At 38.3% G+C, this 20,136-nt stretch overlaps 1 protein-coding gene across 1 annotated transcript in view; it reads right to left on the reverse strand.

The window, feature by feature from the left end:
• PRUNE1 (prune exopolyphosphatase 1) overlaps positions 1 to 16,387 on the reverse strand; it is a 54,811-nt gene extending 38,424 nt beyond the window's left edge. The window contains exon 1 of the mRNA XM_051992711.1: positions 16,196 to 16,387. Coding sequence (XP_051848671.1) covers positions 16,196 to 16,234 — 39 coding nt within the window. The 5' untranslated portion in view covers positions 16,235 to 16,387. The remainder of the gene's footprint in view (positions 1 to 16,195) is intronic.
• Positions 16,388 to 20,136: the final 3,749 nt, after the last annotated feature.

The following is a 20,136-nucleotide window of genomic DNA, read 5'->3' on the forward strand; positions in this document are numbered from 1 at the left end:
TTGAAATATTTTGGAATTTTGATCAGATATTTCAGTAGATATCAACAGACCAAATTCTTCAACAATTGGAGAATGGCTAAAAAAGTTATGGTATATAAAAGTAACAGAATATTATTATTCTATAAAAAATAATGAACAAGCTGATTTTAGAAAGGCCTTAAAAGATCTACTTTCAAGTGAACAGATGCTGAGTGAAACAAGAAGAACCAGGAATACATTATACAAAGTAACACTAAGACTGTTCAATGATCAACTATGAAAGACTTGGTTTTTCTCAACGGTTCAGTGATCCAAAGCAATCCCAATAAACTTTGGATAGAAAACACCACCTGCATCCAGAAAGAGAACTATTGAGACTGAATGTAAATTAATACATGCTATATTCACTTTACCCCCTTTTTCTTCTGTTTTTCCCTTTTTCTCTCCCAACATAATTCATAAAGAAATGTGTATTAAAAAATAGGGTGGATCATTTCTCAAATATAAAGAGTCAAATTTATAAAAATAAGAGCCATTTTTGTCAATTTAAAAAAAAAATTTTCCCCAAGCTGGGGGCTGGAGGGAAGGGGAGATAAATGCTTGCTAGTTAAAAAAATAAATAATAATAATTAAATATTTAAATAAAATCAAAGGTAGGCTGGAAATTAAATGTGAAGGGCTTTAAACATGCCAGGTTGAAGAGTTTGTATTTTATCACAGAGATAGTGGAGAATTTTTTCTTCTCAAAATTATTTTGATTTATGAAATAAAACAAATATTTCCATAACAGTATAAGAAAGTAAGATATTTGCTCATGAAACTGCAAATCTACTATGTACCATTTACAATTCCTTTTAAATATGTGATGAAATTATCATGGAAATTTCTTTTTTTTTTCCCTTTCCTCACTCTCTTTCCCTTCCCCAAAGAAATGGCTATTATTAGACACAAGTGTGTGTGTGTGCGTGCGTGCACATACACATCTATGTAAAAGCATTCTATGCATTCTTCTATTTATCAGTCTTTCTCTGAATGCAGATAGCATCTTCCTTCATGGGTCCTTTGTAGTTAATTTGGGAATTTATAATAGTCAAAATGACTTAATTCTCTCGAAGTTGTTCCTAAAACAATATTGTTGTTACTGTATACAACATTGTCTTGGTTCTGCTAATTTTGTTCTTTATTATTTCCTGCAAGTCTATCCATGTTTTCTAAGATCATTGAGCTCATCATGAGAATTTCTTTAAAGGCAATGACCTGGTCAGACCTATGCTTTATGAAGGCAATTTCGGTAGATGTGTGGAAGATGGAATACAACGAAGAAAAAATGGAAGCAGAGAAACCAGTAAGGAGTAACACTACAGGTTGTCACCTATGATAAGTGCCTAAATCTAGGGTATGAATGAAAGGGGCAGAATCAAGATTATTGTTTAGATATAATCAACAAAACTAGACAATTGATTGGTATGGGTATATGAGAAGCAGTGATGTACAGGGACAGACTTTAAGGTTGCAAACCTGGGTAACTGGAAAAATGGTGGTACTCTCTACCAAAATAAGGAAATGTGAGGACAGGGTGGGTCTATAGGGGAAGATAATGAGATTCATTTTGGACATGCTGAATATGAGAAGTCAATGTCATCCACATGAAGATGGTGACTGGCAACTGATGATAAATATAGGGCTAGACTTTGGGAAAAAGGATTTGAATGTTAAGAAGAATTAATTAAGAAGAAAGTCAGTTAAGAGGGGCAGATAAGGGACAGCGAGGTGGCACAGTAGATAGAGCACCAGTCCTGAAGTCAGGAGGACTTGAATTCAAATCTGGCCTGAAATAACTTAACATTTCCTAGCTGTGTGACCCTGGGCAAGTAAGTTAACCCCAATTGCCTCAGCTAAAAAAAAAAAAAAAACAAACAGATAATTGACCATAAGAGTATTTATGAGCTCACTAGGAGTGAGGAGAAAAGGGGGAAAAAAATCCAAGACAAAACTCTGATGTATACCTCTATAGCTCATAGGGGTTGTAGCCTCTTAGAAGACCAGTCAAGTTGTAAAGGAAGCCAAGGAGTTGAGAAGCAGGAGGCAAGAAGCCATGCATTGCTTTTCACTTTTGGCAAGTCTTTAGACCTCAGTTTCCTCATCGGTAGAATTAAGATGGTTCCACTTGTGTTCTAGATACCAGTCTTTAGGAAGACCTCAAAAAAGAAGACCTCAAAGGCAAAAAGGAGGGAGAAAGGCTTTAAATCCATGTCACATGTGACTTGGCTCAAGGATCAGAAGAGACTTGGTCTGAAGAAGGGAAGATTCATCTTTGTAGTCTTCACTGTACAGTTAAGTTAATCAATTTAACTACACACTGTCTTGTACCCTTGAATTTCTTGTCTTTTATAGCTTATCTGTACAGGTTTTCCAATCTTCAAAAATAGATAGAAGTGTTATACTTACATTCTAGAGGAACAAAATGCAAAGGAAATGTGAAATTAAGTGTTACATAAATACAAAATCTCATTGGTTCTCCAGATACCCATGTTAACCCTGTCATTTTCAGAGATTCTTCACATAATTACTGCTCCTCAATTTAAGACATATAATTTTTCCCTAGCAGGTTTAGATCCAAAGCTGGAACAAGAATAACAGCTGCTGATGGAATTTTTATTTTTAAGGCTCTGAAAAGCCAAGCTGCTGATAAGAGTTCTGAGGCAGAAGAGATGTCAGCTGCTATAATTAATCTTGCTGCCTTGCACCTCCCCAGATATCAAGGTACTTGAAAATGAAATGCATTTAAAACCATCAGTGCTTGAGTGACCAGATTGTCATTTATTGCATGATATTCATGCATATGAGTACAGAGGCTTAGATTCGATCTGCCATGATGAAACATTCTGTTTTATCACTTTCTTTTCCAACTATTATCTCAACCTATTTCCTAAGGGTCACCTAATTTCTCTAAGCCTTATTTTTTTTTAATTAAAGCTGTTTATTTTCAAAACATGCATGAATTTCAACATTCACCTTTGTAAACCCTTGTGTTTCAAATCTTTTTTCCCTTCTTCCCATTCCCTCCCCTAGGTGGCAAGTAATCCAATATGTTAAACATATAAAATTCTTTTATACATCTTTTCACAATTATCATGGTACATAAGAAAAATCAGATCAAAAAAGAAGTAATTGTGGAAGAAAATAAAATGCAAACAAACAACAATAAAAAAGGTGAAAATACTATGTTGTGATCATACTCAGTTCTTCCAGTCGTCTCTATGGGTGCAGAAGGCTCTCTTTATCATAAGAGCATTGGAACTGGCCCTGAATCACCTTTTTGTTGAAAAGAGTCATGTCCATCAGAGTTGATCATCACACAGTCTTGTTGCTGTGTTCAATGATCTGCTGGTTGTGCTCATTTCACTCAGCATAAGCTTATGTCTCTCCAGACCTCTATGAAACAGCCTGCTGATCGTTTTTTATAGAACGATAATATTCCATAACATTCATATACCATAACTTATTCAGCCATTCTCTAATTGATGGGCATCTGCTCAGTTTCCAGTTTCTGGACACTACAAAAAGGGCTGCCACAAACATTTTTGTACATGTGAGTCCTTTTCCCTTTTTATGATCTCTTTGGGATACAAGCCTAGTAGAGGCACTGCTGGATCAAAGGATATGCACAGTTTGATAGCCCTATAGACATAGCTGGATCAGTTCACAACTCCACCAACACCGTATTAGTATCCCACTTTTCCTACATCCCCTTCAACATTCTTCATTATTTTAGCCAAGGCCTCATTTTTTTTCTTAACCATAAAATAAGGGGGTTGGACTAGAAGACCTCAAAAGTAACTAAATCTGTGATCCTCTGATCCTGAAGGAACATGTGATTTTGGCATGAGTCTTGGGAGAAATAAGTTATCTGTAGGTATGAGGTAGAAGTTCACAAATTCTGTAAACTTCAGTCAGGCAAGGAAGACATCCTGGAAGAATCAGGAATGAAGCAAAAAGATAAAGGGATAAACTAAAGTGGGGAAAAGTAATCATCTAAACATGGCTAAAGCTAAGGAGGGAAAAGGACTTCTGCAAATCAAACATCCCAATATAATCTTGTCTGTCTTCTAGAGTACTTCTGAATAAAGCTATAATTTTACTATACAAATCTCCATTATAATTATTCATTTAGAAATTATTATGAAATAAAAGCATTTCTCAAATGAAAAATGGTTTCTTTTTTTAAAAGTAAAGTTGTTTTTTATTAGATTTTATACTTCATGAGCGTCTCATTAAATTCAGATCCCAAATCTGAATTACACATAGGCTTGAGCTACATGTAATCCAGAATAACATTCCTTCCTTTTATGCATTCGGTGTTCCAGGAAGACTGACCTGCTCTGCCTTTTCTCCTATTCTTTTTTTTTTTTTTCCAATAGCTTTTTATTTACAAAACATATGCATGGGTAGTTTTTCAACATTGACCCTTGCAAATATTTCAACAGGTAGTTTTCAAAGAAAGAAATCTATGTTGTCAACAGCTATATGAAAAAATGTTTTAAACCACTAATAATCAGAAAAATGAAAATTAAAACTGAGGTATCATCTCACACCTATTGATAAAGTTGGTCAGAAAAAAGAAAATGGCAAATGCTAATGGGGCTGTGGGAAAATAGGTACTGAACTATTGATAGAGTTGTGAACAGGTCAGGTCATCCTAGAAAACAAAATTGGAATTATGTTCCAAAAACTCTTCAGTCAGGCATAATCTTTAACTCAAGTGATAGCAATATTGTATCTATACTCTAAAAAGATCAAAGAAAAAGAAAAAGGATCCATGAGTACAAAAAATGTTTATAGCAATTTTTTCATGATGGCATGAAGGGAATGCCATCAATTGGGAAATAGCTAAACAAGTTATGGTATATGAATTCCATATTAATAGAATGCTACCATGCTTCATCAAATCAAACAGTTATTACTGTAAGAATTTCAGAGGAAACATGGTGAAACATGCTATCCACCTCCAGAGAGAAAGCAGAGGGACTCCACTGTAAATTGAGGTTCTTTCCTTTTTTTGGACACACCAATGAGAGAATCTATTTTGCTTGATTATTCTTATTTTTAATGGGTTTCATTTTTTTTGCTTATTCAAAGAGGTGAGAGTAGAGGAAATGGCTGGGAGAGAATTCATTGATGAAAATAAAACTGATTTTTATGTTATGTGGAATATTATTGGTCTATAAGAAACAATCAGCAGGATGATTTCAGAAAGGCCTGGAAAGACTTATACAAGTTGATGCTAAGTGGAGTGATGAGAACCAAAAGAACATTGTACACAGCAACAAGATTATATGATGATTAACTGTGATGGATTTGGCTCTTTTCAACAATGAGGTGATTCAAGCCAGTTCCAATGAACTTGTGATGGAGAGAGCCATTTGCACCCAGAGAGAAGATGGATCACAACATGATATTTTCACATTTTCTGATTTTGTTGTTTGCTTGCTTGCTTATTCTTTCTAATTTTTCCCCCCTTTTGATCTGATATTTCTTTGCAACATGATAAATGTGTAAATGTTTAGAAGAACTGCAAATGTTTATTAACCTGTACTAGTTTGCATGCTGTGTATAGGACAAGGGAGATGAGGAGTGAAGGAGAAAAATATGGTACACAAGATTTTGCAAGGATGAATATTGAAAACTATCTTATTTTAAAAAATAAAAAGCTATTATAAAAAGTTATTGTGGTACTTTAAATAGGGTGGTGACAAAAACTTATTCAAAAATGCACTAATAACTACAAGACCTCAAATAACCTTTAAGAAGTTGTGGCAAATTTTGACCATACCCAGTTGACCACAATCTAAGTTTTTAAACTTAAAAGGAATACTTCCAAGATGATTTAGTCACATCATGTATAGTTTAAGTGTTTTTGTTGTTTTGTTAGTACCCAGTTTGAAATGACTTTTCACAAAAATTTGCACACTGGAAACAAAGATTTTTTTGTTGTTATTGTTTGATTGAAATATCCCTTCTGGATAAAGGACAAAAAGTACTGGATATGTTACCAATTAGCAAATGCTTTTTGAAAAAAGCACTTCCTAGGTCACCTAGTCAGCTGAAGCCACATCTTATTCAGTCAAGCAGCAGGAGGATTTAGAGAAATATATTCCTTTAAAATACTGAGCAGTTTTTGAATATAGGGGGAAAACTAAGTATACAAGACTACCTCCTGCCAGTTCCCTATCTACTCACCCACTTCCTAGCTACTGCCCTAATGTATGAGAGAGAGAGCTTTTTGTTTCCTGGATACCAGGGAGCTGCTTCAGCAGATGTTGACTGAAAAGACAACAAAGCACTTAAGGTAAGTGGCCACAAAGATAACTTGCTTGCAAAGGCAATATTAGGATAAGATATCCTTTAGAAAGAGAAAGGCGATAGACAAACAAGAGTGGAATATGGTTCTGGAACTGAAAAAAGGAAGTTAAGAGGAACAAAGAAGTGGCAAAGACAGGAGGAGATCTACAATTTTGCACTAAAATGCACTCAGACAGCATAGGTCACTGTACAAATCTTTATAAAAAGCTTATTTAGATTAGTGCTACCTCAATGCAAGTTAAATCAGACTCAGTCAGAACCCAATACTAAACTCCACTAACATCATCATCCTTGGGATTTGAAGTAATGATCTTGGAAAGAAGACTACATAGTATTCAAGGATGAAATATCAAGTACTAGAGGTGAAGCTGAATCCTTAAAAGATGAAGAACAATTACATCAACATGTGCATTAAAAGAATAGGACAAAACAGCAACAAAGGAGAATTAAAAGGCTAGGAAATCTAGACAGAATGATACATGCTTGCTGGGGAATCTCCTGAATCATTGCCCAAAGGCATTGCAAATTCAGTATGTCCAAAAGTGAATTCATCTTTCCTCCACTTAACCAAATTCACCCTTTGCAAAATTCCCAATTTCTGTCGATGACCCAACATCTTTTTAATCACAAAGGTTCTAAACCTTGGAGTCATCTGTGATTCTTTATTATTCTTCCTCATCTATCTTTTATCCATATACTGTCAAATACTTCACCTGCTTCACATCTCTTCTCCCTGGGTTCTTTTCTGCTTTCACATAGATGCCCTCACTATCTCTTCCCTACACTTCAATCATAGCCTTCTCATTAATCTGCCTCCTTCTAGGCCTTCCCCACTCTAATTCATCCTCCATAAGGCTATTGGAATAATCATTTTTTACATTATAAGCTTGTAACAATGGCTGTTAAGTATTTCTCATAAGCAACAGATTGATTATGATCCATACATAAAGAAGAGACAAAATACATATCAGCTGTATGGTAGCATACACACAACACTTCCATCTACCCACTCTTAAAAAAATTACATAATACTGTCAGGAAAGAAGTCTTAAAACTATATATTTTAATAATGATAAATAATATGAACCAAAGCTAGAATAGTCTTTTTTTTTTTTTTTTTTTAAACTGAGGCAATCGGGGTTAAGTGATTTGCCCAGGATCACTGGGAAGCTAGGAAGTGTTAAGTGCCTGAGGGCACATTTGAACTCAGGTCCTCCTGACTTCAGGGCTGGTGCTCTGTCCACTGCATCAGTTAACTGCCTCCCAAACTACAATAATCTTAAGGCACTTTTTTGCTCTAAAACTTCCAGTGGTTTTCCATTGCTAATAGAATAAATGCTAACTGCTCAGCTTGGCATTTAAGGTCTTCTATAACTGGCTCACACCTACTATGGGAGTGGAAGGGGTGGGAAATAGGGGAAGACTGACACATTTTTACCTCCTCTGTGCATGACACAACAAATACTTTCTCTGAATACCTCCCACTAAACAACCAAAAACAGTTTACTGACTGTTAAAAGGATAAACCCCTTTACCTTTGGACTTATTAACAATGTTTTATTGGACCATTTTTGTTAACTCCCTGTTGAGTTATGTTGTTGCATTCACTGTGTATATCATTCTTTTGGGTCTGCTTTATTTATATTCTACCCCTTCTTACTCCTATTTTTCTCTGTACCTTGATAGTTATAATTCCTTATCACACAGTAATAAAGATTTACATATGGCATTAAAATGTACAAGGTTACTTACATAATTATCTCATTTCCGCCTCAATTTTATGAGAGGCTACAGGTGTTCTTTCCTTTTTATAAATGAGGGCAATGAAGCTTAGATTAAATGATTTACCTAGAGTCAATTAGTAGATAGCTACATAACTATTTAATTAAACCATTTTAAAATCACTTACCATATAGCATGTGCTGTTAGGAACAAGGAATATAGATAGATACAGGCAAAAAAGATAAACCCAGCCCTCAGGAAGCTTACATTTTAATAGAAGGCAACACATAAAGGGAAGGAGGGCAACCACATGGGGCAAGGCTGCTAGGTGGAAAAATGAAGACATAGAAGTGAATTAAAGAAAGATGACATGGGTACCTACTGAAATGGTGGTCCCTGACAGTGATTCTCTGACCAAAGGAGAGGGCCACAAAATCAAAGTTAACTTCAGAGTCAGTTTGATGACAGAGTTGCAAAAGTCCAAGCTTAGTAATGAATTGGAAGATTGTGTTATAGGTAGAATTTGAACTCAGGTCTTCCTGATTCCAATTCTAGAAGATTAACCACTATATCAGTTATTTTCTCTATTAAAGTTACATCAACTAATCTATCTGATAACCAATTGTTGGGAAGATATTTTGTTTCCAGTTTTTGGTCATCACTAACAATAACTATGAATATTCCTACAATACTTATACCTTAATGTCAGTAACCTGGGTGGGATATGTTCCAATAGTACATCTATTTCTACATCAAAAGGCATGAACATTTATTAACTTCTCTTGCATAATTTCACATTGATTTCTGTAACGGCTGAACTAATTCATAACTCCACCAGTAGAGAAATCAGCAGGCCTGTGGGAAGACAGGCCATCCAAGAAGGAATTTTCCTATCTTTTGGCATCTTTGACAATTTGAGGGATATGATGTAGCACATATCAGGATTATTTTAATACGTATTTATCTGTTTACCAGTCATTTCAAATACTTTTTCAAGTGGTAATTGATAGTTTATATTTCTTTTAAAAGCCATTCTTGTCTTTTGACCATTTTTCTATTGGAAAATACCTTTTGACCTTATATATTATATTTGTTCCAATTCTATAAAAATTATAGAGGTTGGACTTTTACCAAAAGTACTTAGCACAAATATAAAATAGTTTTCTCTCCTCTAAATTCATCTATTCTTTTGATTAATGAAGCACTGTTCTATCTGCCTTTCAAGTCTTATATTATTCTTTTCAAATTTGAGGTTCCAGCCAAAGAGAATGAACTACTAGTTGTTCCAGAGCTCAACATTTCATTCCCTCCTTTTATTTATTTACAGTCAGTCAATAAATATTTATTAAGTGCCTATTATATGTCAGGCACTATGCTAAGTGCTGGGGATACAAAAAGAAGCAAATGACAGTCCTTACCCTTAAAGAGCTCACAGTCAATAGAAGAGACGCAAACAAATATGTACAAACAAGCTACATAAAGACAAATGAGTACAAAATTAAGAAAGACAATAAAATTAAGAGGGGTTGGGAAAGGCTTCTTTATAAGTCTTTGGGACTTAAAAGAAACCAGGGAGATCTGTAGCTGATGTGGAGGGCAAGCATTCCCAAAGATTCAACTACCATTTCAATGCAGATTAATCCCCTCAAAATATATCCAGATCTCAGCCTCTTTCAGAGCCCTATCCTACACTGTCTTTTTAGCTTATCATTTCCCCCCCTTTTTAAAGAGGCAATTAGAGTTGTGATTTGTCCAAGACCATACAGTGTTGTGTTGTGTCTGAGGTCATATTTGAACTCAGATCCTCCTGACTCCAGCTGGTGCTCTATCCACTGCACCATTTAGTTACCCCTCAGTCCTATACTTCCAAAAATTTGCAGGACAACTCTATCTCGAGTCCCTTAGGTTTCTCAAACTCAATATATCCAAAACAGAATTCATTATAGCCCCGCTTCTAATTTCTCCATTTCTTTTGACAAGACTACAATTCTTCCAGTCACCCAAGTCCAAAACGTAGTCAAACTCAACTCTTCACTCATTTACTTCATATAACCCATCAGTTGCTAAGCCTTGTCAATTCTGCCTTTTTGGGACCTGTATGTGCCAAAATGTTTGTGGCAGCTCTGTTTGTAGTGGCTAGAAGCTGGAAAATGAAAGGATGTCCATCAATTGGAGAATGGTTGAGTAAATTGTGGTATATGAACGTTATGGAATATTATTGTTCTGTAAGGAATGACCAGCAGAATGAATACAGAGAGGACTGGCGAGACTTACATGAACTGATGCTGAGTGAAATGAGCAGAACCAGGAGATCATTATATACCTCAACAACGATACTGTTTGAGGATGTATTCTGTTGGAAGTGGACCTCTTCGAAAAGAGAGCCTTAATTGATCAAAGATGGACAGAAGCAGCTACACCCAGAGAAAGAACACTGGGAAATGAATATAAACTGCTTGCATTTTTGTTTTTCTTCCCTGGTTATTTTTACCTTCTGAATTCAATTCTCCCTGTGCACAAGAAAACTGTTCGGTTCTGCACACATATATTGTATCTAGGATATACTACAACCCATTCAACATGTAAAGGACTTGCCATCTGGGGGAAGGGGTGGAGGGAGGGAGGAGAAAAATCAGAACAGAAGTGAATGCAAGGGATAATGCTGTAAAAAATTACCCTGGCATGCGTTCTATCAATAAAAAGTTATTTTAAAAAATTCTGCCTTTTTAATATCTTTCTCATTTGTTCCCTTTACTCTCTTCACACCATAATGATTCCAGGACAAGGTCATTACCCTGGGTCCCAATTATTTTAGCATCCTTCTAATGGGTCCAACTCCATTCTCATCAGAGTTGCTAAATCGGAATTCGTAAAGCACAAATCAAGGTCATTCTCCTGCCTAAGAGGTTTCAATGGCTCCACATTGCATTTCAGATAAAATATATATTAACTCCTCCATTTAGCATTTTAAGCCCTTGATGATCTGGTTCCAGTAGGTTTTCCAGGCTGAACACAAATTAATCCTCCTCACACATTCTACTCTCTATCCAAAGTGGCTAACACTGCTCTGTAAATTCGACACAAAATTTCCCACATTTTTATCTTTGTACAGGCTACACCACCCTTCTCATTCCCCCTTTTTGGAATTCTTTCCCTCCACATCTCTGCCTCTTTAAACAATCAACAATCATTTAAGTATCTACTATGTGCTAGATACCAGAAATCCCAAAAGACAAACATAAAACAGTTCTTGATCTCAAGAAACTTACATTGTAAAAGGGAAGGCAATAATACACATGTGTATATATCAGTGAACATCTAAATTCCTTTCAAGACAGTTCAAAAAACACCTAATTTAAGAGGTCTGTCACTCATTCCCCAATTATTAGTGCCCTATCCAATTGTGATGCATTTATTGTGTTCATAGCCTGCATTAATTATATGTAAACATATATTCCCCAGGTGAATATAAAACTCCTAAAGAGCAAAAACCAGCTAAATTGAATTTCTCTCCCTAGCATCTAGCATAGTGCTGACATAGTCTAATCAATAGTTATGAGTTTTGACTGCTACATCCTAGAATATCTTTACTTCTCAGAATTTTTCTCCTTCAGGACTCAAGCTTAAGAATCACCTTTTCTAAAATGCCTTCCTGGGGGATGCCAAAGTGTTTCTTCCTCAACTTTCCATGTGCTTACTAATTTGTGTTTGTACTTAAAACTGCTGAGTTGAAGATAAACTCCTTGAAAGCAAGACCTGTTTTGTGTTTATTTGTCTTTGGATCCTCAGAATCCAGCATAGGCTGGCCTTCCAATCTCAATCTCCTGTTTTGAAGTCATTTTTAATCACCCTATGCCACAGTGATCACTCAGCTTTTTAAAATATCAAATAGAAGAAAAGCATCCAACAAAGGATGGCCAGTAGTATAATGATATATATATGAAATCAAGCAGGCATAAGATTATCACGAAAGATAAAGTGAGATAAAGTGAGAAAGTTGAATCAAGAAAAAGACCAAGAGAGACCAATAGTAGAACTCTAATCTGCAGAAACACAGGATTATTACCAATTAAATTAGAAAGCAAAGGACACTCTCAGCCCACAATCAGGCTGGGGAAGGTGGCCCAGGCTTAGAGAGAAAAGAGTATGAATAACAGGTGTAGTTCTCAATCCCCACCCCCATTCCTCACAAGCTGAAAGCAGCTTAAACTGGGCAACACCCTAAATTTTCTGATTAGGAGAGTGTGTTCAGGTCAAATATAGCAATGCTTTGTAGCAATGTAGAAACCTGAGCTTCTGATGGAAGAAATGGAATCCAAGAGCCATGAGTAAATAAGATATTTTTTCCTTTTTTAAAATGACCTACAAGGCAGAACCCTGGCTGCTTTGTCTCCGTGTCGCTGATCATCACCCATGGAGTACAACAGCTGAAGCCCAAATTCCAAAATCTTTGTCTGTTTGATACATACTTTATATTACAGTATTCAGTGGTGATAAAAAATAAACAAGAAAACAGAGCACCATAACAAAGCAGATCAAGCAAATTTCAATGATATTAGGCCATTAGACAAAGTTTTCAGGGACAGCAGGTGATTGTTGATTCTAATCTAACCCTTGAAAAATACACAGACTTCATAGATTGTTGAGCAGTCATCCTATTTACCTCCTGGGTTAGCTCAATTCTGAAGACAAGAAAATGTATGTTCATGTTGGCCATAGGTCCTAGAACAGCAAAGGACAAATGTATATGGGCCAATTTGTTCAACGGAATTCCCTTTAAATAGGTCATCCTATACCACTGTGACAAAAGTTAGAGAACATTCTTCCGAACGAAAGCTAAAAATATGTTAAGAGAAGACTTGGTTGGCTTATCAGATAGCTATCCTAAGCAACTGTAGTTTTTATTGGTAGTCGTACACTTTATGAACATGAATCTTTGTCCTCATTTACTGTTTCTGGTATGAGTTATATGCTTCTGCTACTATTCCTTTCATATATTCCTACATTACCATTGCTTCATCCCTCCTGCTGAAGAGAAAGAATAATATTTTATATACAACATTACAGTGCTTAACAAATGTTTGTTGAATTTAATGGATTTAATGATCCTTAATCAAAGCAATCTGAGAACTGAGCATTTAGTCCACACTATATATAAAAGAAGCCTCTACTTGAACCCTCTCTAAGGAGGAGTATATTGAGTCATCCCATTCCATTTAATAGCTAAGGTTGTTATAAACTGACCCCTTTGCAACTTACACCATTGTTTCTGGTTCTGCTATTTAGAGGAGGAGGGGTGACAGTGGGTTAAATAAAACAAGTCTAATACCTTCTCCACATAGCAACTCTCAAATATTGGAAGATAGCTATTATATCTCACACACACATTACTGCTGCTTCCCTGCCCCCCAACTCCCCAATTTCCCCCCCTAAGTTTATAAGTATTTTATTTTCTAAATATGTGTAAAGATAGTCTTCAGTATTCATCAAATCTTCTTTTCTTTAGGCTAAATATGCCCACTTCAATTGATCCTCATATCTTGGTCTCAAGGCCCTTCCTGGGCCTCAAGGTCATCCTGGATGACCTCATTTGGACATGAGTTGTCCTTTTAGTCCATCTAAACATAATTAAAAATCACAAAGGTGGATTGGTTTTGGAGGCTACAGTATTCTTGGCAACACTCTAGAATTTATAGTCTAAGGCGGTATGTTGCAGAAAAAGAGGTTCTAACTTGCACTAAAATTTCATGTCCATTTCCTTTCTTCATCCCTGCTCCAATCAGTAAAAGTTGGGTATCTATTTCTCCAGGATTGACTATTAAACATCATTATGATCAACATTTTAATTGCTAAAACACTTTTTTCTTATACATGATATGAACTATAGAATTTTAGAGGTAGAAGATCCCAAGTATATGTCTTAAATTTTGTTTAAGGAAAAGCTTCACATAATTGGTTTTAAAATTTAAATATTAATTATACATATAATAGAATTAATGTTACCTATTAATATATTTAATGTATGATATTAAATGTATGAAAAATTTTAATTTAAAAATTAAAATATAATGTTTAATATTTGTCCCTACTTCTGAAACAAGTTCTTCAGTTACCCTAAGTTAAAGAATAAATGACTGAAAAGAATTAGAAACAAAATAGATGCCCATTAACTGGGTCTAAACACACCAAGGAACAAGAATTTAATGGAGAGGCAGTTAGATGGTGCAGTGAATAGAGCACCAGTCCTATAGTCAGAAGGACCTGAATTTAAAATCTGGCTTCAGACACTTAGCACTTCCTACCTGTGTGACTCTGGACAACTCATTTAACCCCAACTGCTTTGAGAAAACAAAAACAAACAAAAGAATGTAATGGGATATTACTATAAGAAAAAAAGACTATGATGACTACAGACAAGCCTGAAAAGTTTTATAGGACCTGATGCAGAGTAAAGCAAGCAGGGCCAAGAAAACAACATGTACAATAACGCAAATGCAAAGAATAATCACAAAATGATCAAAAGTAAATTTTGCAAAATTACAAAGCACAAGGATGGCACCAAAGAAAAGATATGAAAGGATTCCCCTCCTTCTCATAATATTGCTCTGCAGAAGTAGAAGGTCACAGGTATAGAATATTGCATATATCTTCAGACTTTTCCAATGTATTGATTGGTTTTGTGGGTTTTTTCCTCTTCTTCCTCTTTCTTTTTTCTTTGTAAAAATAATTCTTATATGGAATAACTGGGAAAGGGTGGAAGGGGGATACTAGAAATTTTGGTGTGGTAATAAGCAAAAAGATATCAATAAAATTTATTTAAAAAAAGAATAAATGGTTGAACCTACAAAAGGCAAGTGAACATTAGCTGATTCTCACCTCTCTAGGCTATTGTAAGACACCTTCATCTATCATCTAAGAATAGAGTACATGTTAATATTTGTTTGAATTTCATCTAATATAAGGAAGTTATGAAATCAGGAGATCTTTTTTTTTTTAAACATGTGCATAGTTTTCAACATTCATCCTTGCCAAAACCTTGTTCCAAATTGTTTTCTCCCTCCCTTGGACAGCAAATAATCCAAGATAGGTTAAGCATGTGCAATTCTTCTATATAATTTCCACATTTATCATGAAGCAGGAGATTTTTAAAGGAAAAAGTCATCTAACTCTTAGATTGCTTTAGACATAATCTGACCCAGAAATGAAATGTGCTATATGTCTTTTTCCCTGGCTAACTTCTTACAGAGGTAGCACCAGGTGGGTGAGTATACTGGATAGAACATAGGAAAACCTGTATTAACTTCCCCCCATCCTCCCTTCCCCCCCTTCCCTCCCCTTCCCCCCCCCCCCCCCCCCCCCGCCCAGTTCCTAGACAGCAGGGAATGTCTTAATCATAATTTAATTCCCAACCTTTAACTCCGGATCTAACCCTTGGTAAGCACTTAATACGTTTTGTCATTCATTTTCATTCATTCGAATCACTTCACATCCCTCGCCTCTCTGGGTGTCAGTTTCTCCATCTGTAAATGGGTCTAATAATACCTATAGCACTACTCAGAGCTAGTATGGGATCCAAGGAGATACCCTAGGGAAAGCTCTCTCCCTGAGGTCAGCGCCTGCCGTATTACCAGGAGCTCCAGCCTGGGCATATTTGGCCAGTCACCAGGACTGGCAGGACAAGCTAACCCTCAGTAGCCGCGTGGAAGAGCGTTCCCGTTTGCACACAGAGGCGGCCAGCTGCAGACCAGGGAGAAAACACGGGGGCAGAAGCCCACGTGCAGCGCGGGAAGAGCTCTGCGGGGGGACGAGGGAATGTTTAGCTCCGAAGCCGAGCCCCAGAACAGCTTCTTATCCAGCCCGCGCCTCCGCTCAGTCAAGGAGAAAGCCCCAGCGCCCGGGCCTGCTGCCAGGCACGCACCGGCCCCACGGCGGGGGTACGCCAGGACCAACCGGCCCGGGGGAGCCCCTCCAGAGCCGCGGGACGGCCCCGGAGGGAGGGGCACCCGTGACAGCGAGCCCAAGAGTCGCGGGGCTGGGAACGATCGCGCCCGCCTCCGGGCCCCTGCGGCAGGCGGCGGCACTCCCCCTCCTCACCGCCCCGCCCTCACGCGAAGGGCCCCGGCCCCGTTACCTGAACGGCGGCTCGGCAACCCAGCAAGAAGCGCTCCATGGCCGAGCTAGAGCGGGCGCGGTGCCGCACAGCCTCTTCCCCAGCCCAACACAGCTGTCTCTGGAGCTCCCCACGACGCGCCCCGCCCCGAGCCCGGAGGCCACAGGCGGACAGCGGGAGGCGCTAGGCGCTAGAAGGGGGAGGAAGGGAGGCGGGGTTCACACGCATCGCGTACCGACTCCGCCTCATGCCCGAAAAGGGGGCACGTCATCCGACCGCTTACGTCGCCCGACGTCATCCCGCCCTTCAGAAGGTGGAGAAACCCACGTTCCTCGCCACGTCCTGAGCCGCCTCTTTCTTGGTCCCTCCCATAGAGCGGGTTTCCGGAGATAGGGGCGCGTCCGGATTGGCGCAAGGCTTGCTGGGAATTGTAGTCTCTTGGTTCTGAGTAAACGTTGAAGTCTTGGGAGCAGATAGGTTCATTTCCGCAGGGAATACTTAGTGGCGGTTTTTAAATGCCACAAGTACCCAAACTTTGACTTCTGTCCTTTTCTGTCCAGGACAGAACCAGTTCTGATTCACGAAGTATCTAAAATCTAGTGTATTACATAGCATACAGTGAGCCCCCTCCCTGCGTTTCCCAGGGCGGGGTCCTTATCCAAGAGAACAAAATGACCTCCCCTCAAAAAAGTCCTAGAGCATTTTGACCACTCGAATTGTTAAGACGTGGAAGTGCCGCGTTAATTCAAAAGAGACAGTTTCCCAGTTTGATTTCTTCTACCTTCCAGGGGGCATTAAAAAACCAAAAAACCAAAACCAAAAACAAACCTTGTCCCCCCCCCTTCCCTCCAAAAACCCCCCCAAACCAAACAACCGCCTGAGGCGTTCTTCGAAGGGGGGAGGGGGGTTGGATGGCCACCGGTCGCCAATTAGCAATTAATGAACGCCTGTTGGGATACAAAGAAAGGCAAAAGACAGCCCCTGCGCTCTATGAGTTCACAGTCCAATGAGGGGGACAATCACGGGACAATCACGGAACAGTTCGGTTCCTACGAGATACGGAACATGCAGAAAGTGTATCCTGCTTATCCAATGGAGGGGAGATGCACTAACACCAGCCTTAAGGGGGTTTGGAAAGGCTTCTGGCACAAGGCGACACTAGCTGAGCCCCAGAGAAACTGGAGGAGGGGGGCTTAAGGAGCTTGCACCTGAGCCCTTCCCCAGCTACCCTGCTCCGAGGTTCCCTTCCTTATTAGGTGACGCCACTAGCAAGCATTTTTATAGTGCTTTAAGGTTTGCAGAGCACTTCTCTCATTTTAGTTTTTTTGTTTGACCTTTGAGGTAAATGCTAGTATTATCTGGCTTTTACAGATCAGTAAACTGAAGTGGAAGGCAGCTTAGTGGTAAAACTGATAAAGCGCTGGGCTTGGAATGAGGAAAATTCATCGTCATTCGTTCAAATGTGGACTCAGACAAGATCTGTGTGACACTGAACAAGTCATTCAACCTTATTTGCTTTAATTCCTCATCTGGAAAATAACCCAGGGAAGGAAATGGCAAACCACTTTAGTATCTTTGCCAAGAAAACCCAAAATAGGGTCAGGAAGAGTTGGGCAGGGCTGAAGAACAGCAGCGAACTGAAGTTAAGTGAGCTTAACTGATTTGTTCAGGGTCAAGTGATTTTGTGAGTTTGAGAGGTCCAGAGGTCCTGGGTTCATCCGAGGGACCCCCCTCTCCCTCCCCATTGGCAGGAGGAGTACCTGCATCAGAGAAGGTATCATCATCAGGGGAAGGAATTTAACTCCTGACCTAACCCCAAAAATGGGCTTTGAGGGAGAGAGTGTGAAGATAAATTAAATGTGAAATGACTGATTAGTAGTTCTGCAAATTGCTTTATGTTTTGACATTTATGGATCAACTTCCTGGCAGAATAAAATAGAAGATATGTTACTGATTCCTTAATTATCATCCATGTCTGCTAAGAAGTTTGTTCTGTCTCTTCATTTTCCTCCTACCTCTGACCATTTCTTCTCTGACTCCTTGGTGCCTCATTATACCTATTATACTCCCTAACTGCTGGTGAAAATGGTTATATCCTGGGTCTTCTGTTTTCTGTGTATATATTTGCTCAGGAACTATATCAGTTCTCATGGAGTTTAACTCTCATCATTTTGCAGATGACTCTCAGATCTGTATGAACAACTTGAGTCTTTCCCCTGAGCATCAGCAGGGGCCAACTAGGCCTTTCAAACTTAATGTCCCTGAGATATCTTTTTTTTTTAAATTTAAAGCTTTTTATTCTCTCTCTTTTTTGTTTGTTTGTTTTTAAATAACTTTTTATTGACAGAACCCATGCCAGGGTAATTTTTTTACAGCATTATCCCTTGCATTCACTTCTGTTCTGATTTTTCCCCTCCCTCCCTCCACCCCTTCCCCCAGATGGCAAGCAGTCCTTTACATGTTGAATAGGTTACAGTATATCCTAGATACAATATATGTGTGCAGAACCGAACAGTTTTCTTGTTGCACGGGGAGAATTGGATTCAGAAGGTATAAATAACTCGGGAAGAAAAACAAAAATGCAAGCAGTTTATATTCATTTCCCAGTGTTCTTTCTTTGGGTGTAGCTAAAGCTTTTTATTCTCAAAACACATGCAGATCCAGAGATATCTTAAATTTAACGTATGCAGAACAGAAACTATTATCTTTCTCCCCAAAACTAGACTTCCCTAATTTCTTCCAGATTCCTAGAACCTTTAAATTTTCCTCACTTCCTCACTTTCTTTTACTTTATACATCTAAAGAGCTACCAAATATTGTATGTCTGCCTCTATATCCTTTCTCACTTTGGACTCACTTTTGGAGCTCCTTACCAGCTAGGTTTAGGCCCTCATTACTTCTTGCATAGGTTGTGTAAAAGATTCCTGATTGATAGGTCTGTGCTTATGTTTTTCCCTATTCTGGTCCAACCTCCATACAAAGCCAAAGTGATTTTCTTTCAATACAGACTTCGCCATGTCATTCTCTATTAAACATTAAATCTAATAGTTCCCTCTTGACTCCAGGATTTAATATAAACAAGGCTTCTACTTAACTGTGTTCATGGGCAGAATGTGACCTTGAAGGCAAACATTTTCAATTCTGAAAATGGGAATAATGGGTCTTATTTTAGAAATATTGAGTCTGAAACATATTAGTTCTCAGTCTTATATAATATTATGGATTTCTTGCTATCAGATTTGCCTCTTTTTTTCTTGCTTTTCAAAAAGCAAGCAGATTCTTGCTACTGGAACTCATCACTTGTCCTTCTAAGATACAGAATTTCCATCTACTCCCGACTTAATGCATCCCCTTTTGGAGACTTCTATTGAGTTTCCCTAGAACCCAGTACCATGCCTGCTTGTAGAGTTGATCAATCAGAATTTAGAAATGGAATTCCTACCTCTTTGTCACTTCTCAGGGGTTCCCATTACCTTCACCCCACCCTCCTTATCCCAATATCCCAATGTCTGAAGCAAAGTTAATATACTGTTCCTTCAAATATTTTCAGTTACTTTTCCTTTTTATTTTCTTTTCTCAACCCCCTACTGATGCTCCCTAAGTTGACAATTGGTGGGGATGATAGTAGTGGGGAAATGGCCAAAGAACTGGAAAGTCTTGAACTGACTGTGCTGCCTTCTCAGTTACCACTGGGTGTTAGGTTGTCTAAATAGAGCTCTATCAGCTCATCTAAGGCTCAAAAATGACACAGCAAGGTTTGGGGAAAGAACAAGGGTTAATAGGGGCCAAAAAAGACAAAAGATATGTTGGCACTAAATGAGTCAACTGCAAGTAACGCACAGAAGCCTCCCCTGTGCTGGGTGGGCAGCCCGGAGTCCCCTCCCTCCCCTGCTCCTCCTCCCCCTTCCCTTCTCCCCCTCCCCCCCATGTTCTTGCTCTTCCCTGCTCTCACCAGAGAGGCA

Source organism: Antechinus flavipes, chromosome 4, assembly GCF_016432865.1.
Source record: "Antechinus flavipes isolate AdamAnt ecotype Samford, QLD, Australia chromosome 4, AdamAnt_v2, whole genome shotgun sequence".
NCBI lineage: Eukaryota > Metazoa > Chordata > Mammalia > Dasyuromorphia > Dasyuridae > Antechinus > Antechinus flavipes.